Source organism: Kryptolebias marmoratus, linkage group LG4 (genome assembly GCF_001649575.2).
Source record: "Kryptolebias marmoratus isolate JLee-2015 linkage group LG4, ASM164957v2, whole genome shotgun sequence".
Classification (NCBI taxonomy): domain Eukaryota; kingdom Metazoa; phylum Chordata; class Actinopteri; order Cyprinodontiformes; family Rivulidae; genus Kryptolebias; species Kryptolebias marmoratus.
Window position 1 is genome coordinate 25,436,882 of NC_051433.1, and position 21,745 is coordinate 25,458,626.

Below are 21,745 nucleotides of genomic sequence, written 5' to 3' on the forward strand. Positions count from 1 at the left end.
CGGGTCGGGGAAGATGTCCTGCCCCAAGTGGAGGAGTTTAAGTATCTCGGGGTCTTGTTCACGAATGAGGGAAAAATGGAGCGGGAGATCGACAGGTGGATTGGTGCAGCGTCTGCAGTGAAGCGGGCGCTGTACCTGTCTGTTGTGGTAAAGAGAGAGCGGAGTCAACAAGTGAAGCTCTTGATTTACCGGTCGATCTAAGTTCCGACCCTCATCTATGTTCACGAGCTTTGGGTGGTGACCGAAAGAACGAGATTGCGAATACAAGCGGCTGAAATGAGTTTCCTCCGCAGGGTGTCTAGGCTCTCCCTTAGAGATAGGGTGAGAAGCTTGGTCATCCAGGAGGGACTCAGAGTAGAGCTGCTGCTCCTCCACGTCGAGAGGAGCCAGTTGAGGTGGCTCGGGCATCTGATGAGGATGCCTCCTGGACGCCTCCCTGGTGAGGTGTTCTGGGCACGTCCCACCGGGAGGAGGCCCAGAGGAAGACCCAGGACACGCTGGAGGGACTATGTTTCTCGGCTGGCCTGGGAACGCATTGGGATTCCCCCGGAGGAGCTGGCCCAAGTGGCTGGGGAGAGGGAAGTCTGGGTCTCCCTGCTTAGGCTGCTGCCCCCGCAACCCGACCCCGGATAAGCGGAAGAGAATGGATGGATGGATGGACTAATAAGATGAAACCACAGAAACAGAGCAATAAGTAAACCAGGCTCTCTGACTTAGTTAACATAAAGCTGCAATTAACGCCATCTGAAAAGAAAATGGCGCAAGGGTCTTCAGAGTAATTAGTTTTCTCACATATAGAGCTTTTCTCCTGTCACACTAAAGTTAAAAAGTTCTCTTGCCATAACTGTGATGTGCCTAAACTCCTATTAACCCTGAAAAATGTGTGTGCTTTTCAGTACCAATGACAAGGTGAAATGAAATATTCCAGTTCAAGAAAACATATATATATATATATATATTTGTTTAAGCAGTGTGACACAAGCTTAGTAAAATAATACAATGCACATTAAACAACAAAACAAACAAACAAAAAATATTTTTTTAGATTTTACCTGTTCAGACCCATCATTAAATATCCTCGGGTGATGTGACTGCAAGTGGTCAGCTCTTAGTTACAGCTTTTCTACCTGTCAGTAATTTTTGCCCCAAAACATTTTTGCAGTTGGATGTCGATTACCTGCTCTGTAAGCAGATCCAGGCAGCCATGTCACTCAGTGTGGCTGTCAGATCAGCAACATGGTCCGCTGGTGTTTCTATAAACATTACAATATGCTCAGACATCTTGACTATATTCCAGATGTTTGCTGATAATATGAGTCTTTTGAGATGCACTTTTGTTTAATTATTTCTTAATACATTTTAATTAGCTAAGTCCGTATTGGAGAAAAGGCAGAGAGCTTTAACCCTTAAAACTCCACAGTGCGCTGATAGTCATCAACTCCACTGTGAATGTGACGTCAGGTGAATATAATGCCACATAACACTACTGAAACTGTTGTTCTGTGATTGACACAGGCACATTATAGCTTATAGTGACCACATTGGGTGCAATCAGCTCTAAAACAATCAGAGCAAACATTAAACTGAAGAGAAACTCATCCATAAAAAGTCCTGCCATCCACTTTGATGAATCAAATCCAGACAAAACTGATTTTTATAATGATTAGGATTGTGATAAATAGAGACTTTCAGCTAAAGAATAAATGAGTAAATAGATAAAGCTGTCTTCGGAATCTCCACAAGGATGACTGTTGAATTATTTTTAATCAGACATCAGCTGAGTGAATTTTATTTGTTTATTTATTTTTCTTTTTTGCCTTGATACGTCCAGCTTTGTTGCTTTTTTCATGTCACATCAGTTCACTTGGAGCTCCTACAATGAAGATCAGGACAGATGGTGTTCAGACTAACAAACATATGTGGGCAAAAGGAGTCTAGATCACCTCTGAAGATAGTTGAGTTAAAATTATTTCAATGTGCGCTTAAGCCATTCAGACCTGTGGCGCTATCCAAATACAATCACTAAAGACGCACCGAAGAAGCAGGCCTGACATGTACCTTTATGCTATCAGTTCAGTTGTTTCAGCCTTCCTACATCTTTTTATTTGAGTACCTGCAAAAAACAAAATTACAATTTGTCTTTTTGCTTGTCATTTTTTTCTTTTTCTGTTTTGCTTATTCATTACCCTGTATTTATTTATTCTATAGAGATCAAATACTCCTGGGTTTTCAATGGACAGCTCAGCTTTTTGCAGCAGGACACTCGTCGCTTCATCTCTCAGAGGACTGGCAACTTGTACATCGCCAAGGTTGAGGCTTTGGACGCGGGGAATTACACGTGTGCAGTGAGGAACATGATGACCAATGCTACAGTGCTCAGCTCTCCAACTCCCGTGGTGGTGCGAAGGGACGGTAAAGTGTCTCTGGTCCACTGTCTGCTTATTTTGTGCACTGAGCTGACACGAACATTCGTAGGGAGGGCGGGCAGAGGAGATAAATTGCTTGTCTCAAGCGTGACATTGTTTTTCCCTCTTACTTTTTTTTTTTTTTTGGGCAAGGTTTTAACACAATTCAACAGCTCTCTAGTACACAGGGTTATGTATGCGAGGAAACCTCTGGATCTGCATGAACGCGCCTATTTACATAACTAGAGTGCATGCAGACTCACACACAGCAAGGAGCTTGACATCCATACAAACCTCCACAGGACCAGTTTTGTTTTTCTCTCCAGACCTGCACTAATACGGATATAATATATTCATCTGCTAAAGCTGTTCACAGCCTCAATATACTTTTTGCCTGTGTCATACGTCCTAAAGTGTCTACAACCCCAATTTTGACAAAGTCGGGACATTTTGTAAAAAGTTAAAAAAAAAACAAAATTCAATTATTCACAAATCACATAAATCCATATTTTGTTCTAAATGGAAAAAAACTAAACATATTCAATGTTTAAACTAATAAATGGTCTCCTTTTTGGGAAAAACAAGTTAATTTTGAATTTTATGGCAGCAACATAAGCACAAAAAAGTTGGGACAGGAGCTGCAAAAGGCTGTAAAATTAATTGGTACGAATATGAAATGGCTGGAGAAGCCTTTAGTAACTAGTTACGTTAAATGGCAACAGGTCAGTAAGAGGACTGGGTATAACAAGAGCATTTTAGACAAGCTGAATCATTCAAAAGTAAAGATAGGCAGAAGTTCACCAGTCTGTGAAAAAAACAATTTCAGAAGAATGTCCTTTAACAAAAAACTGGGAACACTTTGACTTTCTTATCAACTACAGTTCATAATATCACCAAAGTGGAAAACTGTTCTGTGCTCAGAATGAACTGAAATTTGAAATTCTTTTTGGAAACCCGAGATGCCACATCCTTTGTACTGAAGAGAAAAGGTGGTAAACATAGCTTTGACCCAGCTTTTTTGAGATGAGTTGCTGCCATCAAATTCAATATTACCTTATTTATTCCTAAAAACTGCACAATTTTCTAGTTTCAACATTTGATGTGTTTCCTGTGTTTCATGGTGAATAAAATACGGGTTTATGAGATTTGCAAATCATTGCATTCTGTTTTTTATTTACATGTAACAAACCCAATTCTATGAGTTCAGAGTGAACTACAAGATTAACTTGTTCTTTTGTGTTTGTGTAATTTGCTTTTGTCCTTCACATAGTTGTGATGGGAGAGTATGAGCCAAAGATTGAGGTTCACTTTCCTGACACCCTTCATGTCTCCAAAGGATTGTCAGTGAAGCTAGAATGCTTTGCTTTAGGAAAGTAAGTGTCACACACAACATGCTGCTTTGGAGGGATTTGTGAAGAAGCTAGAAAACGCAGACAAACATGGCAACAATCCTTACGGTCAGTGTGACCTTGTGTGGGTTGCTTCTGCAGTCCCGTGCCTTCTATCTCCTGGAGGAAAGCTGATGGAAATCCACTCCCTGGCAAGATTAAAATCAACCACTCCACTGGGGATCTTGAAATTCCATATTTTCGCCCAGAGGATGCCGGTGTGTACGAGTGCGTTGCTGAGAACAGCCGAGGAAGAAATGTGGCCAGAGGGCAGCTCATATTCCAGAGTAAGGATGATTTCCCTTTTTTTGTTTTTTCTCTTTGTCACAATTCCTGTTTAACAGTGATGACTGTTTTTTTTTTTCTTTAGCTTTGAAATAAACTGTAAAAATATAAACTAAAAGGGAAATGAAGTGATTTTGTGTGTGTGAAAAATAAAGATCTTTGCAAATATCATGCTAATTTCTTTAACAAGTAAAAACCATAGGTATCTTACTTGTTAGGTTATTTTAACGATTTTTTTAAAAATCTCAAGTAAAGCAATGTTTCCGGAAAGTACTGCCATCAGTGAAAAATTTATCAAGTCTCTCTCATTTCTAAACTAATTAGTTATTGATTGAGTTATAGCATTTTAATGTATGTGACCATCTTTAATTAACTTGACTACCAAAGTTAAGATGTAGGAGTACAGTTACAACAAAATTCATGTTAAACTAAGATGGTGTGCAATGTATAGTGCACAAAGTATATGTTGTGAATGACGCTCGGCTACTACCACACCATATTTTACCTCTATAGCTGTAAAACTGACAGAATTAGTCCAACTTTTGGTTTTGGGCTAATGTTGAATATCTATCTGTCTGTCTGTCTATCTATCTATCTATCTATCTATCTATCTATCTATCTATCTATCTATCTATCTATCTATCTATCTATCTATCTATCTATCTATCTAAAATTTATTGATTTTATTCATCTAAAATTTATTGATTTTATTAATCTAAAATTTAAAAATCTTTATGCACTAAATGTCCTGTCCATATGCTGTTATGACATGTCAATAATGCTAGGACAAAATGTAAACCATCTAGAAATGGTCCAGGGAGTGGCAGTGGCAGCACCTCCAGTCTACAATCAGTCACAGACATTTGTAATGCAATTCTACTTTTTTTATTGCTCGCTATTTGTGCCTGTGGTGGCTTGTATTGAGTTCAAGCCACTAAAGCTTGTCTACAGAGCAGACTCTAGCAGAGGACCCATATACCTGAGCACAGGTTTATGGGCCTTTTCTGTCATTATTATATGCCAATAAACAACCACTCGTACTTCTCTCCATGGCAGGAAAACTCAGTGCAAGCTATTTTCTTGTCTACTGTCGCGTTAGAATGATGTACTGGGTGGGATTTATTCAGCACAATTCTTTGAAGAGCACAGTCAAGATCTTCTTTTTTATAATACAATACAGGAAACAAAATCATATATCTTCAAATAAATTTCTGTTGATCTATTTTTCTGCTCAGATGTTGAACATCTGCACTGGGCTCAGACACTGAAAGATGCACATATGGCAATTGATGCTAATCTGCAATGGGAATGTAAAGCCATTGGTAAGCCCAGGCCTACATATCGATGGTTAAAGAATGGTCAGTCACTAACAACAAAGGTAAGAAACAAGAAGAAAGCATCAATTTTAGTTATATAATGAAAAAAATACAGATGCAATGTTTTTTTCTTAAATAAAAGATGTGAAAATACAAAATTCAACAACATCACTGACATTTTCCTGTGTGTTATTTGCAGGGGACAGTTCATGTTGAAGCTGGTAGACTGACCATATCCAAGATCAGTTTATCAGACTCAGGAATGTATCAGTGTGTTGCAGAAAATGAATATGGATCCATCTATGCCAGCGCTGAGCTCAAGGTTGTAGGTAGGTTGTTTTGCCTTGATCTAAACCCAAAGCAGAACTATCCATACACCATCTATACATTCTGTTAGCGATGAGCTCACAGTGTCTCCTGCCTAAAAGTGACTAAACTCATTAAATCTGATTAAACTGCTCCTGATAGAGTTGTGTCCTTTTCTTTTTCATTTCCATAATCACTTCAAACAACACACCTTTTTTGGTAGTGAAATATGATTTCTGTAATTTGTGATACATTTGACATTTTGTCTCTTGCCCCTCCACAAACCGAGACAAATGCCCTCAACACGGCTCTCGTTCCCAGCTTCGCCGCCTGACTTTACCCAGCGGTCTGTGAAGAAATCCACAGTGATCCAGAGAGGGGGAGAGGTGGTGTTAGAGTGCCGGCCCAACGCTTCCCCCAGGGCCACAATCTCCTGGTGGCGAGGGGGAAAACTCCTGAAAGACAGTGAGAGGTAGGGTAATGTAAACACTGCTCCACAACCAACTCATAGGGTACTTTAACTTTTTTTCATTCAGGCACCTTATTCACCACTTTTAGCTGTCAGTATTCTCTGAGCATATAGTCATATAAAAATAGATATTATCTAGCTCTCTGAATCATATCAGCAGCACAATGCACAAGACAGAAAACAGTTTCTTTCAGCAATGTGAATCTTTAAGGTTTTACATCTCTTCAAAGTAATGAACAAGTTGGATAATACATCTTCCATGAAACTCTACATAGTGCAATATGCTGGTGTAGATTCTCAGTCATCCAGGCCATGGTAAATTTAAAAAAGGTTAAAAAACAAAAACAACTGGACTTTCCTTCTGTAGCTGAAGACGTTTCGCTTCCAGCTTACATCACATCTCAGCTTTAAAAAGCTCAACTCCACACTATCTATTTCTGAATTGAGAAAGCTCCTCAGATGAGAAGCGAAATGTCCTCAACTACAGAATAAAAGTCCAGTTGTTTTTGGTTTTTAACCTTTTTTGGACTCTACATAGTGCTAAATAAAAGGCTGAATATCCTCCCAATTTCAGGTTTGATATCTTAGGTGCAAGACAAAACCATCAAGCTTTAGGAACTTCGGTATTTTGTTGCAGTCCGCCTTAGCAAATATTAATAGACTGAGGAAGAACCAACAGGGCTTGAGCATATTAGTGCCACTTCTTTAAACGTAGGTTCCACATGGCTGTGTATGTTAGAGAGGCCAGAGTAAAGAAATTAAAATCATTTTACCTAATAAAAGCTTTGCTTTTTTCACATTCTCTGAAAATAACAATTTAGCATGAACCCACTGAAAGGAAGTCAAACTCAAATAAGAGCTGCTTCAAACAGAAACCTTATTAATTCAACTAGTGAAGTCCATCCATCCATTTCTACTTTATACCCCTTCAGGGTCTTGGGGAGTATAGTGATGGGAATTCCATTTTTTTTTTTTTTTTTTTTTCTGGGATCCGGATCATTTGGCACAGCTCACCAATAAGAACAAGCTTTTTTGGCTGGCAAATGACTCTTCATTTAGTACTGATTACAGCTTTTTATAATTAGGCCATATTTTGATGTGTAATTGATATTTAATGCAACATTGTGCATACACTCATGTTTAGAATCCTAATGATGTTCAAAATTATCCTACGGTAGATTTCTAAATACAGTAATTTCACTCCATGTTTGTTATGAAACATAAAAATAAAAGCATAACATTGTATGTTGTATGAGTATGTGGGCATCCCTGCTGTCTCTGCTGAAACAAACTAAACACATGATACGCATAAGAAATAATAATTTTGGAAGTTAGGTTAGTTCAGATGCTAGTCTTAGTTTGATTTCTGATTGACAATCTTAGGGTTCTGGAGCAAGTTGAGGGCCCCTAATTCACGTGAAAGAAACTTGAAGGACAGTGTACTTTAAGTTTAAGGGAGTTTATTTACATATAAACAACTAAGGAAACCAGTTATGGCTAAAGTATTTTAGTAAATATGTTGCAAAAAAGGTAATTAGATCAATAGATCATGGAAATGCTGTTTAGATACCAAAATATAAATTAACTACTCTTTTACACCATTAAATGAGATCAGAGAAAATGGAAGATTTAGTAAAAAACAAAAAATAAAGAAGTACTGTCATACTGAGTCTGGTAGCAACCCCAGAATAATCCTAAAATTATGTTACTCTGCTATTGTCTGCCCACAGTCTATCACATGCAAGCCCCTTCCTGCTTTTCAATCTAAATGTATGATCTTGGTTTGTCGTCCCACCTGATTGGTTGCATGACATCAATACAGTTAATCACTTTGCCTTTACCTAGTGTGGCTAAACTCCTATCATCTGTACAAACAGGTGAGAAGTGACAGACCCTCTGAACATTTCTAGTGCCAACATAGACAACAATCCAACTGGGAAAATTGTTGTTCTTATTCATTCATGTCATTTAAAAAAAACAAAAAACGTTTCATTCAGGGTGTGAATGGAAAGAAAAAGAAAGTGCCATAATGGTATTCCTGTTGTTTCCTATGGGCTTTGTTCCTCCTCTTTATTGTGAGGGAAGCTTAGTGGAAGGGAAGTCTGTTCCCACCTAGAAGATTGGTGGTTCAGTTCCCAGGAGGTGTGTAAAGGTACATATCTTTGTACTGACCCATCACAGTACAAACACCTGGAATGGGTACAGGGAAACATACAGAGGATGCTTTAGCCACAAGTGATCACTGTTCCCTTCTAGAAATGGGTGCACAATTTATTTAACTGCATTCTTCTGACTGACATGATAAAAAAAGAGTTGAAGAATATATTACTTAAAACACTCTACACCAAAGCAAAGCACAAATAAAACAAAGATTCCATGGGCAAGGCACTGAATGCCTCATTGCCCTGATATTCTTAGTGTGTGAATGCAGAAGGTAACAAAGCACTGAATACAGTGTATACAGAGACTGCAGACACATGCAAAAGGTGTGCTATGTTGGTGTGAATACAGAATGCTGGTGTAGATTCTTAGTCATCCAGGCCATGGTAAATTCAAAAAAGGTTAAAAAACAAATGCAACTGGACTTCTATTCTGTAGTTGAAGACGTTTCGCTTCTCATCCGAGGAGCTTTCTCAATTCAGAAATAGAGTGTGGAGTTAAGCTTTTAAAGCTGAGATGTGATGTAAGCTGGATTGCTTGCAAATTGTTCTCACTCTCCTAACAATTGAGGCTCGTTAGGGTCCTTGTTTGTCTGACTCACTGATGGGCCACTCTTGTCACATGAGTGCAGGTGTTGATTGTAGTGAAACTGACNTCCTCCTCTGTTTAATGTTGGTTTCTCCCTTTTGACATAGATGGCTTCCTTCACCCCCCTCTCAAACCATCTGTCTTCTCGGTCCAAAATATGAACATTTTGGTCCTGGAAAGACCAAACAACCTCTCCACAGACGCATGGCTCAACACAGGAGAGCCATGCATCTGGACAAGAATCGGCGGTTCACCTACACCTCAAGGATAAGGGACACTTCTTTGAGGACCAAAGTTTTCATATTTTGGACCAAAAAGACACTCTCTATTTATGAATTGGGAAAGCTCCTCAGATGAGAAGTGAAACGTCTTCAACTACAGAATAGAAGTCCAGTTGTTTTTGTTTTTTAACCTTTTTTGAATGTGAATGCAGAACACTTTTTAAATATATTCCTGGAGAATAGGTGGAGATGCATGTTGCTGAATAGATGTGGAGCATTTTTATTTTTATCATACATCAGCAGACATTTAGTGGTGAGCTTCTCTTTAAAAAAAAAAAAGAAGCCTTGTAAGAAACTGTTTCATTACCTGACAGAACAGCTTTTTAGTGCGAGTCTTGCTTCCTTTTTCCTCCCAATCTTTAACTTCCGAGGCCTACAGCACCTTTAAATAGATGAAGGGCTTGAAATAAACTGAGCAAGAAGAACCCTGAAGTTTGTCTTTAAATGAAACTTGTTCCTGGTAGTTAGCAGTGTCAAAATGCTTTAAGATTAAAGAGATTTTAGCCTAAGAATTGATTTAAGCAAGTGTGATATAATTTAACAATACATCATCATCATGTACATCATCTACATGTTGTAGGTTGATGTTGAAAACCAACATTTTCTTGTAGAAGCCTTTTTGACTGAATTCTAACAAGATCTGTCTTCAACAGGAAGCCTTTAATGGAAGTTTTCTACACTTTTTCATCATTTATAAAAGGAGTTGTTCTCTCTTACAGCACTAAAGATGAAGTGTTTCTTTTGTAATGCTGAAATGACTTTGATCACACTAAAAATTCACCATGAGCTGTGTAACTTTTTCGCCCTGAGAGGATTTTTAAAAAAGGAATATTTACATGGTTATGCTGTTGCACCTGGCATTGTGCTTCGTTTCTGTTGCCACCTCTGTCATTTGATTTTACTAACAAGACAAAGAGATTTTTAACGTTCTTTGACTAAACTGCGTCAGTGGAAGTAGTTTTGTTGATTTATTTATTTATTTATTTTAAAGAAGACTTTCAGATTTCTTTCTTGCATTTTTGTTAAGTCTTTCCTATATTTTAAAGTTGTTTCATATTTTATTAATCCAGCCTATTTGTTTTGGTAGGGAAACCAACAAGTGCCTAACTAAGTAAAATAAAAAAGGAAGCCAGTTTTTTGTTGTTCTTTTGTGTTAAATCAAGAAAATTGTAATAATTTGACTTTGTGATTGTGAATGATACCCTTTAGTCATCATTTTATTAACAAAACCAGTCGTTTTATTTCAAAGCACAACTGCAAGATTGTGCAAGGAAATAGATGCCAGTTGCTGAGAAAGTAAGTTGTCAATTTGTCCAAAATGCTGCTTACTCTTTTCTTTTTAACATAGTAAAGTGACTGTTTTTTTCTTTTGCATTTGATTTGCACGTTAATTACTGTACAAGTCTGATGATGTGTGAAATCTATTTCTCACTTTGATCAATATGTTCAGCCACGCTCCCACTGATTTTCCATAACTCACCAGAACTGCCTCAACATGTGACCAGTGAGATAGATTGTTTATCATCGTTTTTCAGAGGTTTGTCTTGAGAAAAAGTAAATAAATAAAAAAATTACCAAGCCGTTATACAGACAGCGCTCTTGGATACAAATAGAAATCCACAGCCTGGAATGGAATTTGTCTACAAAGCAGATATTTCTGTACATTTCTATTTGTTTTGCACCTCATTGCCCCTCAGGTCATGTTCTCAGCGTGCCTCCATCACTCAGCGTTTGATATTTTTGTCAATAAATCAGCGCAAAGCACTGTGTGTCAGACATGCTCTCTGGGTCTAAGCGTGGCCCAAGTGAATACATATTTATTCTTGGGAGCGGGGATGAAATTGCTTGATTTTTGAGCTGGCTGCTCACAGCATTTCTGTTTGATTTACTGATTCCAAAGGTCACAACAGGAGAGTATAATCTGCCTCATTTATGCATATGTTTACATGCTTTCTGACTTGTTTGTTTGGAACCAGTGTGCCAACCCAAGTGTTCCACGCTGCAAAGCACTGTAAATGAAGATGTAATTGCCACTTTGGATCTGAGGTTTCAAAATCCCTTTATGTCAACTCCCTTTAGTTGTTTTAAAGTTACCTTTAAAAGCTCTCTGTACAGGGGTTTATTGTTTTTCTTTTGCAATTCAGACAAGATAAAATCCAAGCCTATAAAATCTGAAATACAATCATCTGAGGTGTCTTCAATTCTAACTACCATAATATGATAAGAGCAGAACTGTAGGCTCAGGCTGTAGAGTAGCTGACCTCCTATAAGAAGTTCTTCCACGTAATAAAGCAAAAAACAGAGATCCTTGTGTCTTAGAGGGTAATCTTTTTTTTTTAGCAATTTCAAAAATGCTTTGACCAGTACAGACTAAGAGTCTAAGTAAAGTAATACTAGCAAACAAGTGTGTTTAGAAATAGACTTGGCCTCTGTAAGTTTGTGAAATGGGCCACGCTGAAGAATAGCGTTAAACCTTATGTTTTGCTCTGTTCAACCACAGAGCTTGATTAGAGATTTCCTCAATCAACCTCTCATGTCTCGACTATTCTGAAGACAAAACAAAATTTCATCTTTTGAACTACAACCCCAGTTCCAATGAAGTTGGTTGCATTATGAAGCACAAAATATGACAATGGACACCTCAGACTGTTGAGCAACTGAAGTTGTACATCAAGCAAGAATGGGAAAGAAGCCCACCTACAAAGCTTCAACCATTAGTGTCCTCAGTTCCCAAACGCTTATTGAGTGTTGTTAAAGGAAAGGTGATGGAATGCAGTGGTAGACATGCTCCTGTCTCAGCTGTTTTGGAACGTGTTGCAGGCATCAAATTCAAAATGAGGAAATATTTGCAAAAAATCAATAAAGTTCATCCATTTGAACATTAACTATCTTGTTTTTGTAGTGTATCCAATTGAATAAAGGTTGAAAAGGATTTGCAAATCATCATATTCTGGTTTTATTTATGTTTGACACAACATCCCAACTTCAATGGAATTGGGGATGTAATATTGAAATAACAAATTTGTGGTGTTCTGTGAGTTTGTTTCCTGGTTACCAGTTCCAGTCCCTTATTGGTTGGCAGACTAATCATCCACAACTGCGGAGGATCAAGGTCATCAGCGCTGCTGGGTACTGAAGGCTGCAGTGAGGGTTAGCTCAGTGCTGGAGCATCACTTGCCTTTTGTAAAGCTACTCAGGCACTGCCAAATTAATTAAAGGCTCTTTTTTCCTCGGCTCCTATACTGTGCCATCCTGATCCAGGAAAACAATTTATTGTTGAGGCGGATGCATCAGATTCGGGGATGGGGGCAGTTTTGTCTCAGTGGTTGAGTAGAGAAAACAAGATCCACCCTTGTGCCTTTTTCTCCTGGCTGTTATCACCCTCTGAACAAAACTATAATGTAGGTAACCGAGAACTGCTAGCTATTAAACTAGCACTTGAGGAATGGAGACATTGGCTGGAGGGTTCCCAAATCCCTTTCATCATCTGGACTGGTCACAAAAATCTCACCTACTTACAGAATACCAAGAGACTTAACCCCAGACAGGTCAGGTGGTTGTTGTTTTGCACTCGATTCAATTTTGCTATTACTTACAGACCCAGTTCAAGGAATATCAAACCTGATGCTCTCTCTAGACAGTACTCCTCCTCAGAGACCTTCAAGGCCGATAACAATATTATACCATCCAATACCATCCACCTGCTTCTTGAGTGCGCTTACCTGGGACATTGAGAACACTATTTCCGAGGCACTGCAGTCTGAGCCGGACCCTGGCACAGGTCCCGCAGGTAAAATATTAATTCCAAAATCCATTATCAGCAAGGTTCTGGACTGGATTCATAACCATCAGTTTACCTGTCATCCTGGTATGTCTCGCATGCTAACCTTCACTAAGAGACCTTTTTGGTGGCCTACTATGACCTCTGATATAAAAGACTTTGTCACAGCCTGTCTCACCTGTGCAATAAACAAGAGCAACCACAAAGCTCTGGCCAGTCATTTCCAATCACTACCCACTCCCACTCACACTCCCACTCCCACTCCCCTTGGTCATCATATCCGACCGAGGACCACAGTTTATTTCTCAAGTTTGGAAGAGTTTTTGCAACACCCTGGGGGGCACAGGTCAGTCTCACCTCCGGCTATCACCCACAATCTAACGGACAAACTGAAAGATGTAATTAGGAGTTGGAGTCTGCTCTCCGTTATGTCATCAACAACAATCCCTCCTCTTGGTGCAAACACTTACCTTGGGTGGAGTATGCACATAATTGCCATACCTCCTCTGCCACAGGGTTCTCACCTTTTGAGGCCTCTCTAGGATACAATCCTCCTCTTTTCCCTAGTCAGGAATCCGAGGTCCTGGTTCCCTCTGTCCAAATCCATCTCCGCTGATGTCGTCGATTTTGGAAACACACCAGAGAAGCCCTTCTGAGAACCGCTCAACAAAAAAGGAGATTTGCAGACCGACATCGCTCCTCTGCTCCTACTGACCCCATTGGCCAAAAGGTATAGTAGTCTACACGCAACATTAACATTGAAGACACACCCAAGAAACTGGCACCCAAATTCATTGGTCCGTTCCCAGTGGAAAGAGTTATTAATCCATCTGCCATAAGACTTCGCCTACCCTCCTCTATGAGGGTTCATCCAACTTTTCATATTTCTCAAGTTAAACCTGTTTCAGAAAGTCCTCTGAGTCACTTGCTGCTTCTACACAGGAGTACCCCCGAGAGCCACTCACCTGAGTCAGTCTGCACTGCTGCCTGTCTGCGTCCTTCAAGGAACCAACTTGTCAGTGGAACTCTTACCTGTAAACACTTACCCACACATTGGGGATCAACTAACCCGGAGAACCTCCACTCGAGAACACTTATCCCACCTCTCACCTCAGTGCTGAGTCCTCTCCCCAAACCAGTAAGGAAGACACATCCAACATTAAATCTGCAAACGTTACTTAACTGCTGCCATTACCCATACTTACCACCAACCTTCCCTTCCAGATCCGGATACCTGTCTTCCTTTGCACTGTAAATAAAATCATTTACCTTTACCGTTGCCTCCTGAGTCTGTCTGTCGTCAAACTGCTCACATTTGACTGTTCCTTGAAACCCGACAATATTCAAGTCCAACCCTTAAAGAAAAACCAAATGAACTTCACGTGAAAATCATACATTAAATTAAATGAACATGTGACAGACAATATGGAAAGCATCTGATTTGAACACATTTCCTGTGCCATTTTGGAACAATTTCATCGTGATCATGTGATCACATGTGAAAAGCATGGTAAAGGTATGTATTTCTTCTGCCACAATCCTTTCCAGACCCGAGCTCAGATGTTGTATTGCGTTTTCCTAACAAACCTGAACTGTGCCAACATTAATCAAGTAGTTCTGCTTATAAATAAGTAACACTAGAATGAATTACTCTGTGCTGGACTTGCTACCTGTCCAGAGGACACCCCGCCTCTTGCATAGTGACTGTCTTGAATTGGGTTGAGTCCAAAGTTAATCAGTTGCAGATGTCAGCCCAGTGATGACTTTCTGGACATTTTATTAAAACTGTCTCACTGGTTCACAAGATACTTCTCTATCAAACAGACAAAGTTGATTCCAATAGTCATTGGCAAAGATTTCAACACAAATCTGGTGCGATCAGTTAGTGCTTAGAGTTTAGATTGAGCATCACTCTCAACTACTACCACACCAAATTGTAGCTTATTATCTTTAAAACTGACTGAGGCTGCATTAGCTCAGTGCTGTGAATTGTAATCCTGAAGCTGCAGGTTCGAGCCCAGGTTGCAGCACGAAGGGCATGTGGCATAAAACATTTGTCAAATCTTTCAAGCAAGCTTGTTTGCTGTGGCAACTACTGGAAAAGAATAAGATCTGTAAAATTGACTGAATTATTGCTTTGCTGTGGCCATCATGAATTGGGTTGACTTCAAAAGGTGCAGCCAATATACTTTCCAAAAGTTTCATTCAAATCTGTTCAATGATTCACAAGCTATTTTACAGAAAATTCATCACACGTTGCACACAAACATGGACAAAAACATCATCGCTCTGCCTTTGCCTTTGGCAGTGGCAACAATGAATGAACAAATGAATGAATGAAACAGCAAATCTTTTATGTTCCAGTTCAAACCCTCCTCTCTCAGCCTCATGTGGTCACCCTGCTGTATGTTCTGCAGACACGGGGGACGTCCACCACCCTGCCTTTCAATCTGATGTGAACAATTTTCTTGCTTTAGTTAATGCTTAATGATGCAGATGATACTTTGTTTACATAAAATGGATGATTGCTGATTGTCACTGTAGGCAGGTCTACCCACTCAATGACTTTTGGGATGTACTGTTACACCAAAATAAATATCTGCTGATACTAAAAATTTATGACCTAACATGTTTATACTTTTTTATATATTAATATGTAATTTGTATGTTTTGAGTAATTGTTCTGTCCCATAACACCTCCATAAATTACCTCACCACCAGCCCCTTTTCCTATCAATATTGACTACTTTGCCACAAGAGTGATTCCACTTGTACAAGTTCATGACTTATCTAAATAATTACCCCAAACATAGGCCTCACAGTTATTAATGTGATATTCTTCTTTACGTAATGAAATATTTATAATATCTCTACATGTTGCAAAGTGATTAAGGCTGGAGGTAAAGACATCTTTCAGCCTGCCTCTACCCAGTGCTTTCTGCTTTTATCACCATCCTTCCCCAAACACTAGCGCCCCGTTGTGTGTCCGGCTAACATGGAACTACACGCATTCTGTCCTGCTTCTGCTAATATAAATTTTTATCTTGTAAAATATGCAAATAGATTTCCAAAAATGTACTCTGAAGCCTCCATTCAAAGAAGAATAAAGTGCTAATGGCTTGAAAAACAGACAATAGCACAGCCGAGAACTTGTAAATTTGATCCTTATGCTGTAATCAGAAAATGTATTCAGTAAATTATAGATGTAAGACATTTTCAGTTTTTGTCACTCTTTTCAGACAGACTATCTTGGAGGATGGAACTCTGCGCATCACCAACATCTCTAAATCGGATGAGGGCGGGTACACATGTGTGGCCAGAAACCATTTTGGAGCATCCAGCAGCACAGGAGCTCTGGTAGTAAAAGGTATTTTATTTTATTTATTTTTTTACACAGATTTCTACTGTCAGCAAACATTTGTTAGTGGAGAAAGAAACATGTCTACATCAAGACATTGATATTTAAAGGCCTAGCATTCCTTTAAGGAATGCATCTTTCCTGCCTCTTTTAATTGCAATATTTTATACTAACTTGTAATCTCATGCTCTTGTATAACCTGATAGTGCTTGAATTGTGTGTTGTGAAAAGCTGTCAGCTACTACTGCACCAAATTCTAGCTCAATGTCTGTGTAATTCTTTAAAATATAGCCATTTTTTCTGTAGGCTAAGGCTAATTAGCAGTGGTGGCCATCTTGAATGAGGTGACTTCAAAAGTTAATCGGTTGTAGATGTAAATTCAATTATCGCTTTCTGACAGTTTCATTGAAATTTGTCCAGTGATCCATAAGATTTTTTGCAAAAAGAAAAACAAGGTTGTATCCAACAGATAATGCTAAATTTTAAAGCAAAGATGTTGACCAATGTGTTGGGCTCAAAATATGAGTTGGGGACAATGCTCAACTTGTGTCATACCAAATTTCAGCTCAAAATCAGCAAAAGGGGCTGAGTTATATCATTTTTTGTGTTTTTGAGGTCAGGCAGTTGTGGCGATCATCTTGAATTGTGTTATTTCCAAAAATAAATCAACTTTCTGGAAGTTTCAATAAAATCCATCTGGTGGCTCATGAGACATTTTGCTAAAAGACACATAGAGTTAATACCAACAGGTAATGATCGATCTTGTGTGATCAGTCAGTGTTCAGAATATAAACAGGACATAAGTCCCAGCCAAATTGTCCACACCAAATTGTAGCTGAATATTTGTTAAACTGACTAAGCTATAGATATTTTTGTGTTTGCCAAATTTGCTTTGTTATGGCACCCATTGTGAATTGAGTTGACTCCAAAGGTTAATAGGTTGTAGATGTACATCCAATGATTATGTTCTGAGAGTTTCACTACATTCTGTTCTGTGATTCATGAGATATTTTGCTTACTGTACAGACAAATGTGCGTACACACACATAACCATTAGCAGAAACATTATTGCTCTGCCTTCACTTTTGGCAGCGGACGATAATTAAATAAAAAGCTTCCTTTTGTTCCCGCCTGCATCTGACAGATGTATAAACCATCTGTGGTTTTGTCAGCACTGAGCTGTGGCAGGGTGGGACAAACCACTGCTGTAATTATGATTAAAATAAATAAATACTTTCATTTATCAAAAAAGCCTCCTGTTGCAATTTTTAGATTCAGAATTTAAATGAAGATAATTATAAAGATGGAGTCTTAATTTTTTCTAGATGACTTTGTGAAAGCAGTGCATTAAATTATTCACTGCAGATTAATAAGAGGCATTTGCTCCCTAAGTGAAGTTATTTAAGGTCACTTCATTACCTTGATGGACCAGAATCTGTCTCATTATTCAGGCCAAATTAAGCTTTATTACCTTCTTCATTCAGGCAGATTTTATAGGGTAACAGTCTCACACAGAGTACCAAATTATCTCCATTTTATTTTTTGTTCTGCAGAGCCCACCAGGATCATTGTTCCACCTTTGACTTCAGATGCAACTGTGGGACAGAGCCTTGTGCTGCCCTGTGAAGTATCCAGTGATTCATCCCTGAACCCCACCTTCAAGTGGTTCTTCAACGGCAAAGCCATCGACTTCAGCAGGCAGGAGCACTACGAGATGATTGGAGGGGTATGTCTTTGTGTCAGGGAATGTCTGTGCATGTGATTTCTTCTAACAGACATTTGCCAGTTCCAGAATTTCTATATTTACCTTTCATGACGAGCTTAAAAAAATTAATGCAATTTTTGTAAAATTAAAAAAATAAAAAAATCCATAAGTTCTGGCTTGTGCTTGTTTGCTTCCACTAGTTATATCTGTGCATTTAGTATGTAGATGCAGTCAGAAGCAGGTACGTGTAGTCCTGCTTTGCATAATGGCTGACAGCTGGATGAAAAATTAGCTTTTTCAAGATTTTAAAGCTCACATTCAACAGGTTAGTTGTCTTTAAAGACAAGAAAAAAACTATAACACTTATTTTTAGTGGTGTATAAATAGTAAACTGCTCACCAAATTCCTTCTACAGTACCCACAAAAACAGCTACTTTGAAGCATTTTTTTTCCTTAGTATAAGGAAATATATTGTGATTACTTTTCATGTTGTTTTCATCAAAATATGTAAAGGCCTAGCATTTTGTGAAGGCTTACATACATGCCAGAGTTTTAGACTAAGATGATCTTATGTTGAGTAATGACAGAGTTGGACCTGTTTTTGTCAAACCTTGAAAACAATGTTATGTGCGATCTCATGTGATATTGGTAACTGTTACACTGAGTATATGTGTTGTGAATGACTCTTAATTAGTCCCACAATAAAATTTAGCTAAGTGTTTGTAAAATTAACTGAAATAGATTCAACCATCCATTATCTGCCACTTGTTCTGGAGTTGGATTGCAGGGTCAGCAGTTCAAATAGGGCGGCCCAGACAGATCTTTCCACAGCCACCTTTTCCAGCTCTTGGAGGATTCCAAGGCATTCCACAAGACATAGTCTTTTTAGTGTGTCATGGGTCTTCCCCATGATCTCCTCCTAGTCCCTAGAGAGGAGTCTGGGGGCCATCCTTACCATTTGCCCGAACCACCTCAACTGGCTCTTCTCGATGTGGAGGAGCAGCGATTCTACTCCGAGTCTCTCCCATAAAACCTAAGCTCTATGTAAGAACCCAGCTACTCTGCGCCAGAATAAGAGATCTTGCTCTTTTAGTCACTACTCAGAGTTCATGATCATAGGTAAGGGTGAAAACGCAGACTGACTGGTAAACAGAGAGCTTTGCCTTGCAGTTCAGCTCCCTCTTCACCACAACAGACCAATACAGAGTACACAATACTGTGGAAGCCGCACCAGTCCATCTGTTGATCTCACGCTCGATTCTTACTTCACTTGTGAACAAAAAAAAAAAATACTTAAACTCCTCCATTTGAGGCAGTACCTTACTCCCAACTCGGAGAGGGCAGTAAACCCTTTTTTCAACTGAGGACTGTGGCCTCCAATGTGGAGCGGCTGATCTTTATCCCAGCTGCTTCACATTTGACTGGGAACCCCTCAAGTTAGAGCTATTATTCCGGGCACAATGATGCCAACAGGTGAACTTCAAGTCAAAGCATATCACTTTCTGTGTGATTCATTGCATTTTAAATCCCAAATGTCTTGAAAGAAGACCAATGAGGGCTCCATTATTGGCAGAAAAACACAAAAAAACACAAAAAACGCCAGACAGGTAATCATCAAAATGCATGTTGACAAGCCTCAAAGTTTCCCTGAGAAGTTTTTTTGGGGTGATGAAACAAAAGTGAAGCTTTTTGGCTTTTGTCACATTATTTGTTTCTTTTTTTTGATTTATGTGGAAGGATGCAAACAAATTTATCCACATTGGTTTTGGTCCTTCTCTTCCATTCATCTTGAATTTAACATTTCATTTGTAGAATTAGTTGGCCTTTGAAAAATTCTGTGACTTATTCCTGGATGTAAACAACTCTCTCTTTGGTGTGTGAAGTCATCATGACACACGGTAAGAAGTGCCAGGCTCCATAGTTTCCAGGCTAGCTTAAAAAGTCTTGAAAATGTGTGAAAAACAAAATACCCACTCAACACATTCCTGTAAAATCTGGATAAATAATCCTTAATATAAATAAATTATATATATATATATATATATATATAGGTTTTTTATATATAGGTGGTATTTGCCCTGTTCATGTCCAGTTCAGGTCTTGAGGCTTGAGAGCTTGAGGGTTCTGTGTAGTATGTTAGGTGTTCCGAGGACTGTGCTCTTCTGGACAGAGATCTCTGAGGTTATTCCTGGGATCTGTTGGAGACATTTTTCCAGTTTTTGGGCTGCAGCACCGAGTTGACCATTTGCGCCACTTTGAGCTTGACTTAGCACTTCATTTTTTCTTCCTTCACCCTTTGTTATTTCTCGTGCTTCTTGTGTACATTCATCATTTTCTAATATGCTTCTCCAATATTGCTCAGCCTCAGCTCTGGGTGGACCTACTCTCATGTTAGTCCCCAGCCACTAAAAAAACCCTCTGGTTTCTATTTCTTCTCCTGGTCTGTGCTTCTTGAGTGTGTACCTCTTCAGGTGAGTAGCCAGAGCTGTGAGGCATTGTTTAACAGTCTCTGTTGCCTTGGGTATGGGCAACTTGTGATACTTTTTTCATTGCGTCTTTTGTTGTTTGTTGTTCTGACAGCTGGATGATTTCTCTCCATATTGTCTTGATCTTTGCTTCAAGCTTCCTCTTTCATGGGAACAATGGACCTTATGAGTTGTAGCCTCAATCTAATAGCCAAGTATTTTAACTCTTTAAAGTCGACGGACGCGCCGGCGCGTCCAAGTCACATGACCGATTTAAAACGCTCTAGCGGAAAAGATCCGCCCTCTCAGACACTTCGTTTTTTTGTGTGTCGAAAGTCCAGACTTCAAGCTTTACACTAGTTTTTAAATCATCTTGATAGGCCAAGGAAAACCAGAGTTATGAGAAATTATTCCCGACACATATATATTTTTTAAAAATCATCATCATATTTTCAGCGCGTTAGAGCGAGAAGCGCCAAAACCGGGAGAAAACTCCCCCATCCTCCGTCCGATCTCACCCCCAACCCAGCCGAATGAAAAAAACAGCCCCTCCTCTCCAATCTGACGGAGGCTCAACGTTTTCTGTCAAACGACTAAAAATCTACAGTAAAAAGAAGAAAGAGGCGCAAAAATTAAAGTAAGTTCAGCGGCGCCAAAAAACAAAACAAAACAAAAAAACGCGAGCGCGGGAATGAGTTATGAGTTTTGTGATATTTAACGTGTTTGGATTTTATAGTTAGGGTGTAGTGTGGTGTGTTTAGTGTTAAATTTATTCAGTTTTATTGTGTTTGAGCCAAAAAAATTAGACAATATTTGAACGTGGAGCTCCAGCTTCTGTTGGAGGGAGAAGCTCAGAGGCAGAGATGGAGATAAAAATATTAATAATAATAATAAAAAGTGTCTTGGACAGACAGTGAGTACTTTGTTGATGAACTAGGTTATCCATTATTTTTTTAGAGAAGGATTACTGGAGACAGAACATGTCTGTCTCTTTTCCAGCGAAAAATAATAACAAGAGACAGATTCAGATCCATATTTTGGAAGCATATTTTGAGAATGCATCAGGATATATTTTATAACATTTACCTGAATGATCCTGCATGAACAGGACATAGAAAATGACCAAAACTAAGAATGTGATGTGCCCCTCTGCCTTGTTTTGGACAGAAACTGTTTATATGAGTAGCCCAAAGGATTTATGGCAATTTTTAGAGCTCCTGAGTGTTTTGTCTAAAAAA

At 39.0% G+C, this 21,745-nt stretch overlaps 1 protein-coding gene across 1 annotated transcript in view; it reads left to right on the forward strand.

The window, feature by feature from the left end:
- Positions 1–21,745, forward strand: part of LOC108242231 (contactin-4) — a 186,696-nt gene that overhangs the window by 121,363 nt on the left and 43,588 nt on the right. The window contains exons 6-13 of the mRNA XM_017426966.3: positions 2,209–2,412; positions 3,676–3,778; positions 3,896–4,080; positions 5,314–5,456; positions 5,594–5,723; positions 6,022–6,172; positions 16,219–16,346; positions 17,891–18,063. Coding sequence (XP_017282455.1) covers positions 2,209–2,412; positions 3,676–3,778; positions 3,896–4,080; positions 5,314–5,456; positions 5,594–5,723; positions 6,022–6,172; positions 16,219–16,346; positions 17,891–18,063 — 1,217 coding nt within the window. The remainder of the gene's footprint in view (positions 1–2,208; positions 2,413–3,675; positions 3,779–3,895; positions 4,081–5,313; positions 5,457–5,593; positions 5,724–6,021; positions 6,173–16,218; positions 16,347–17,890; positions 18,064–21,745) is intronic.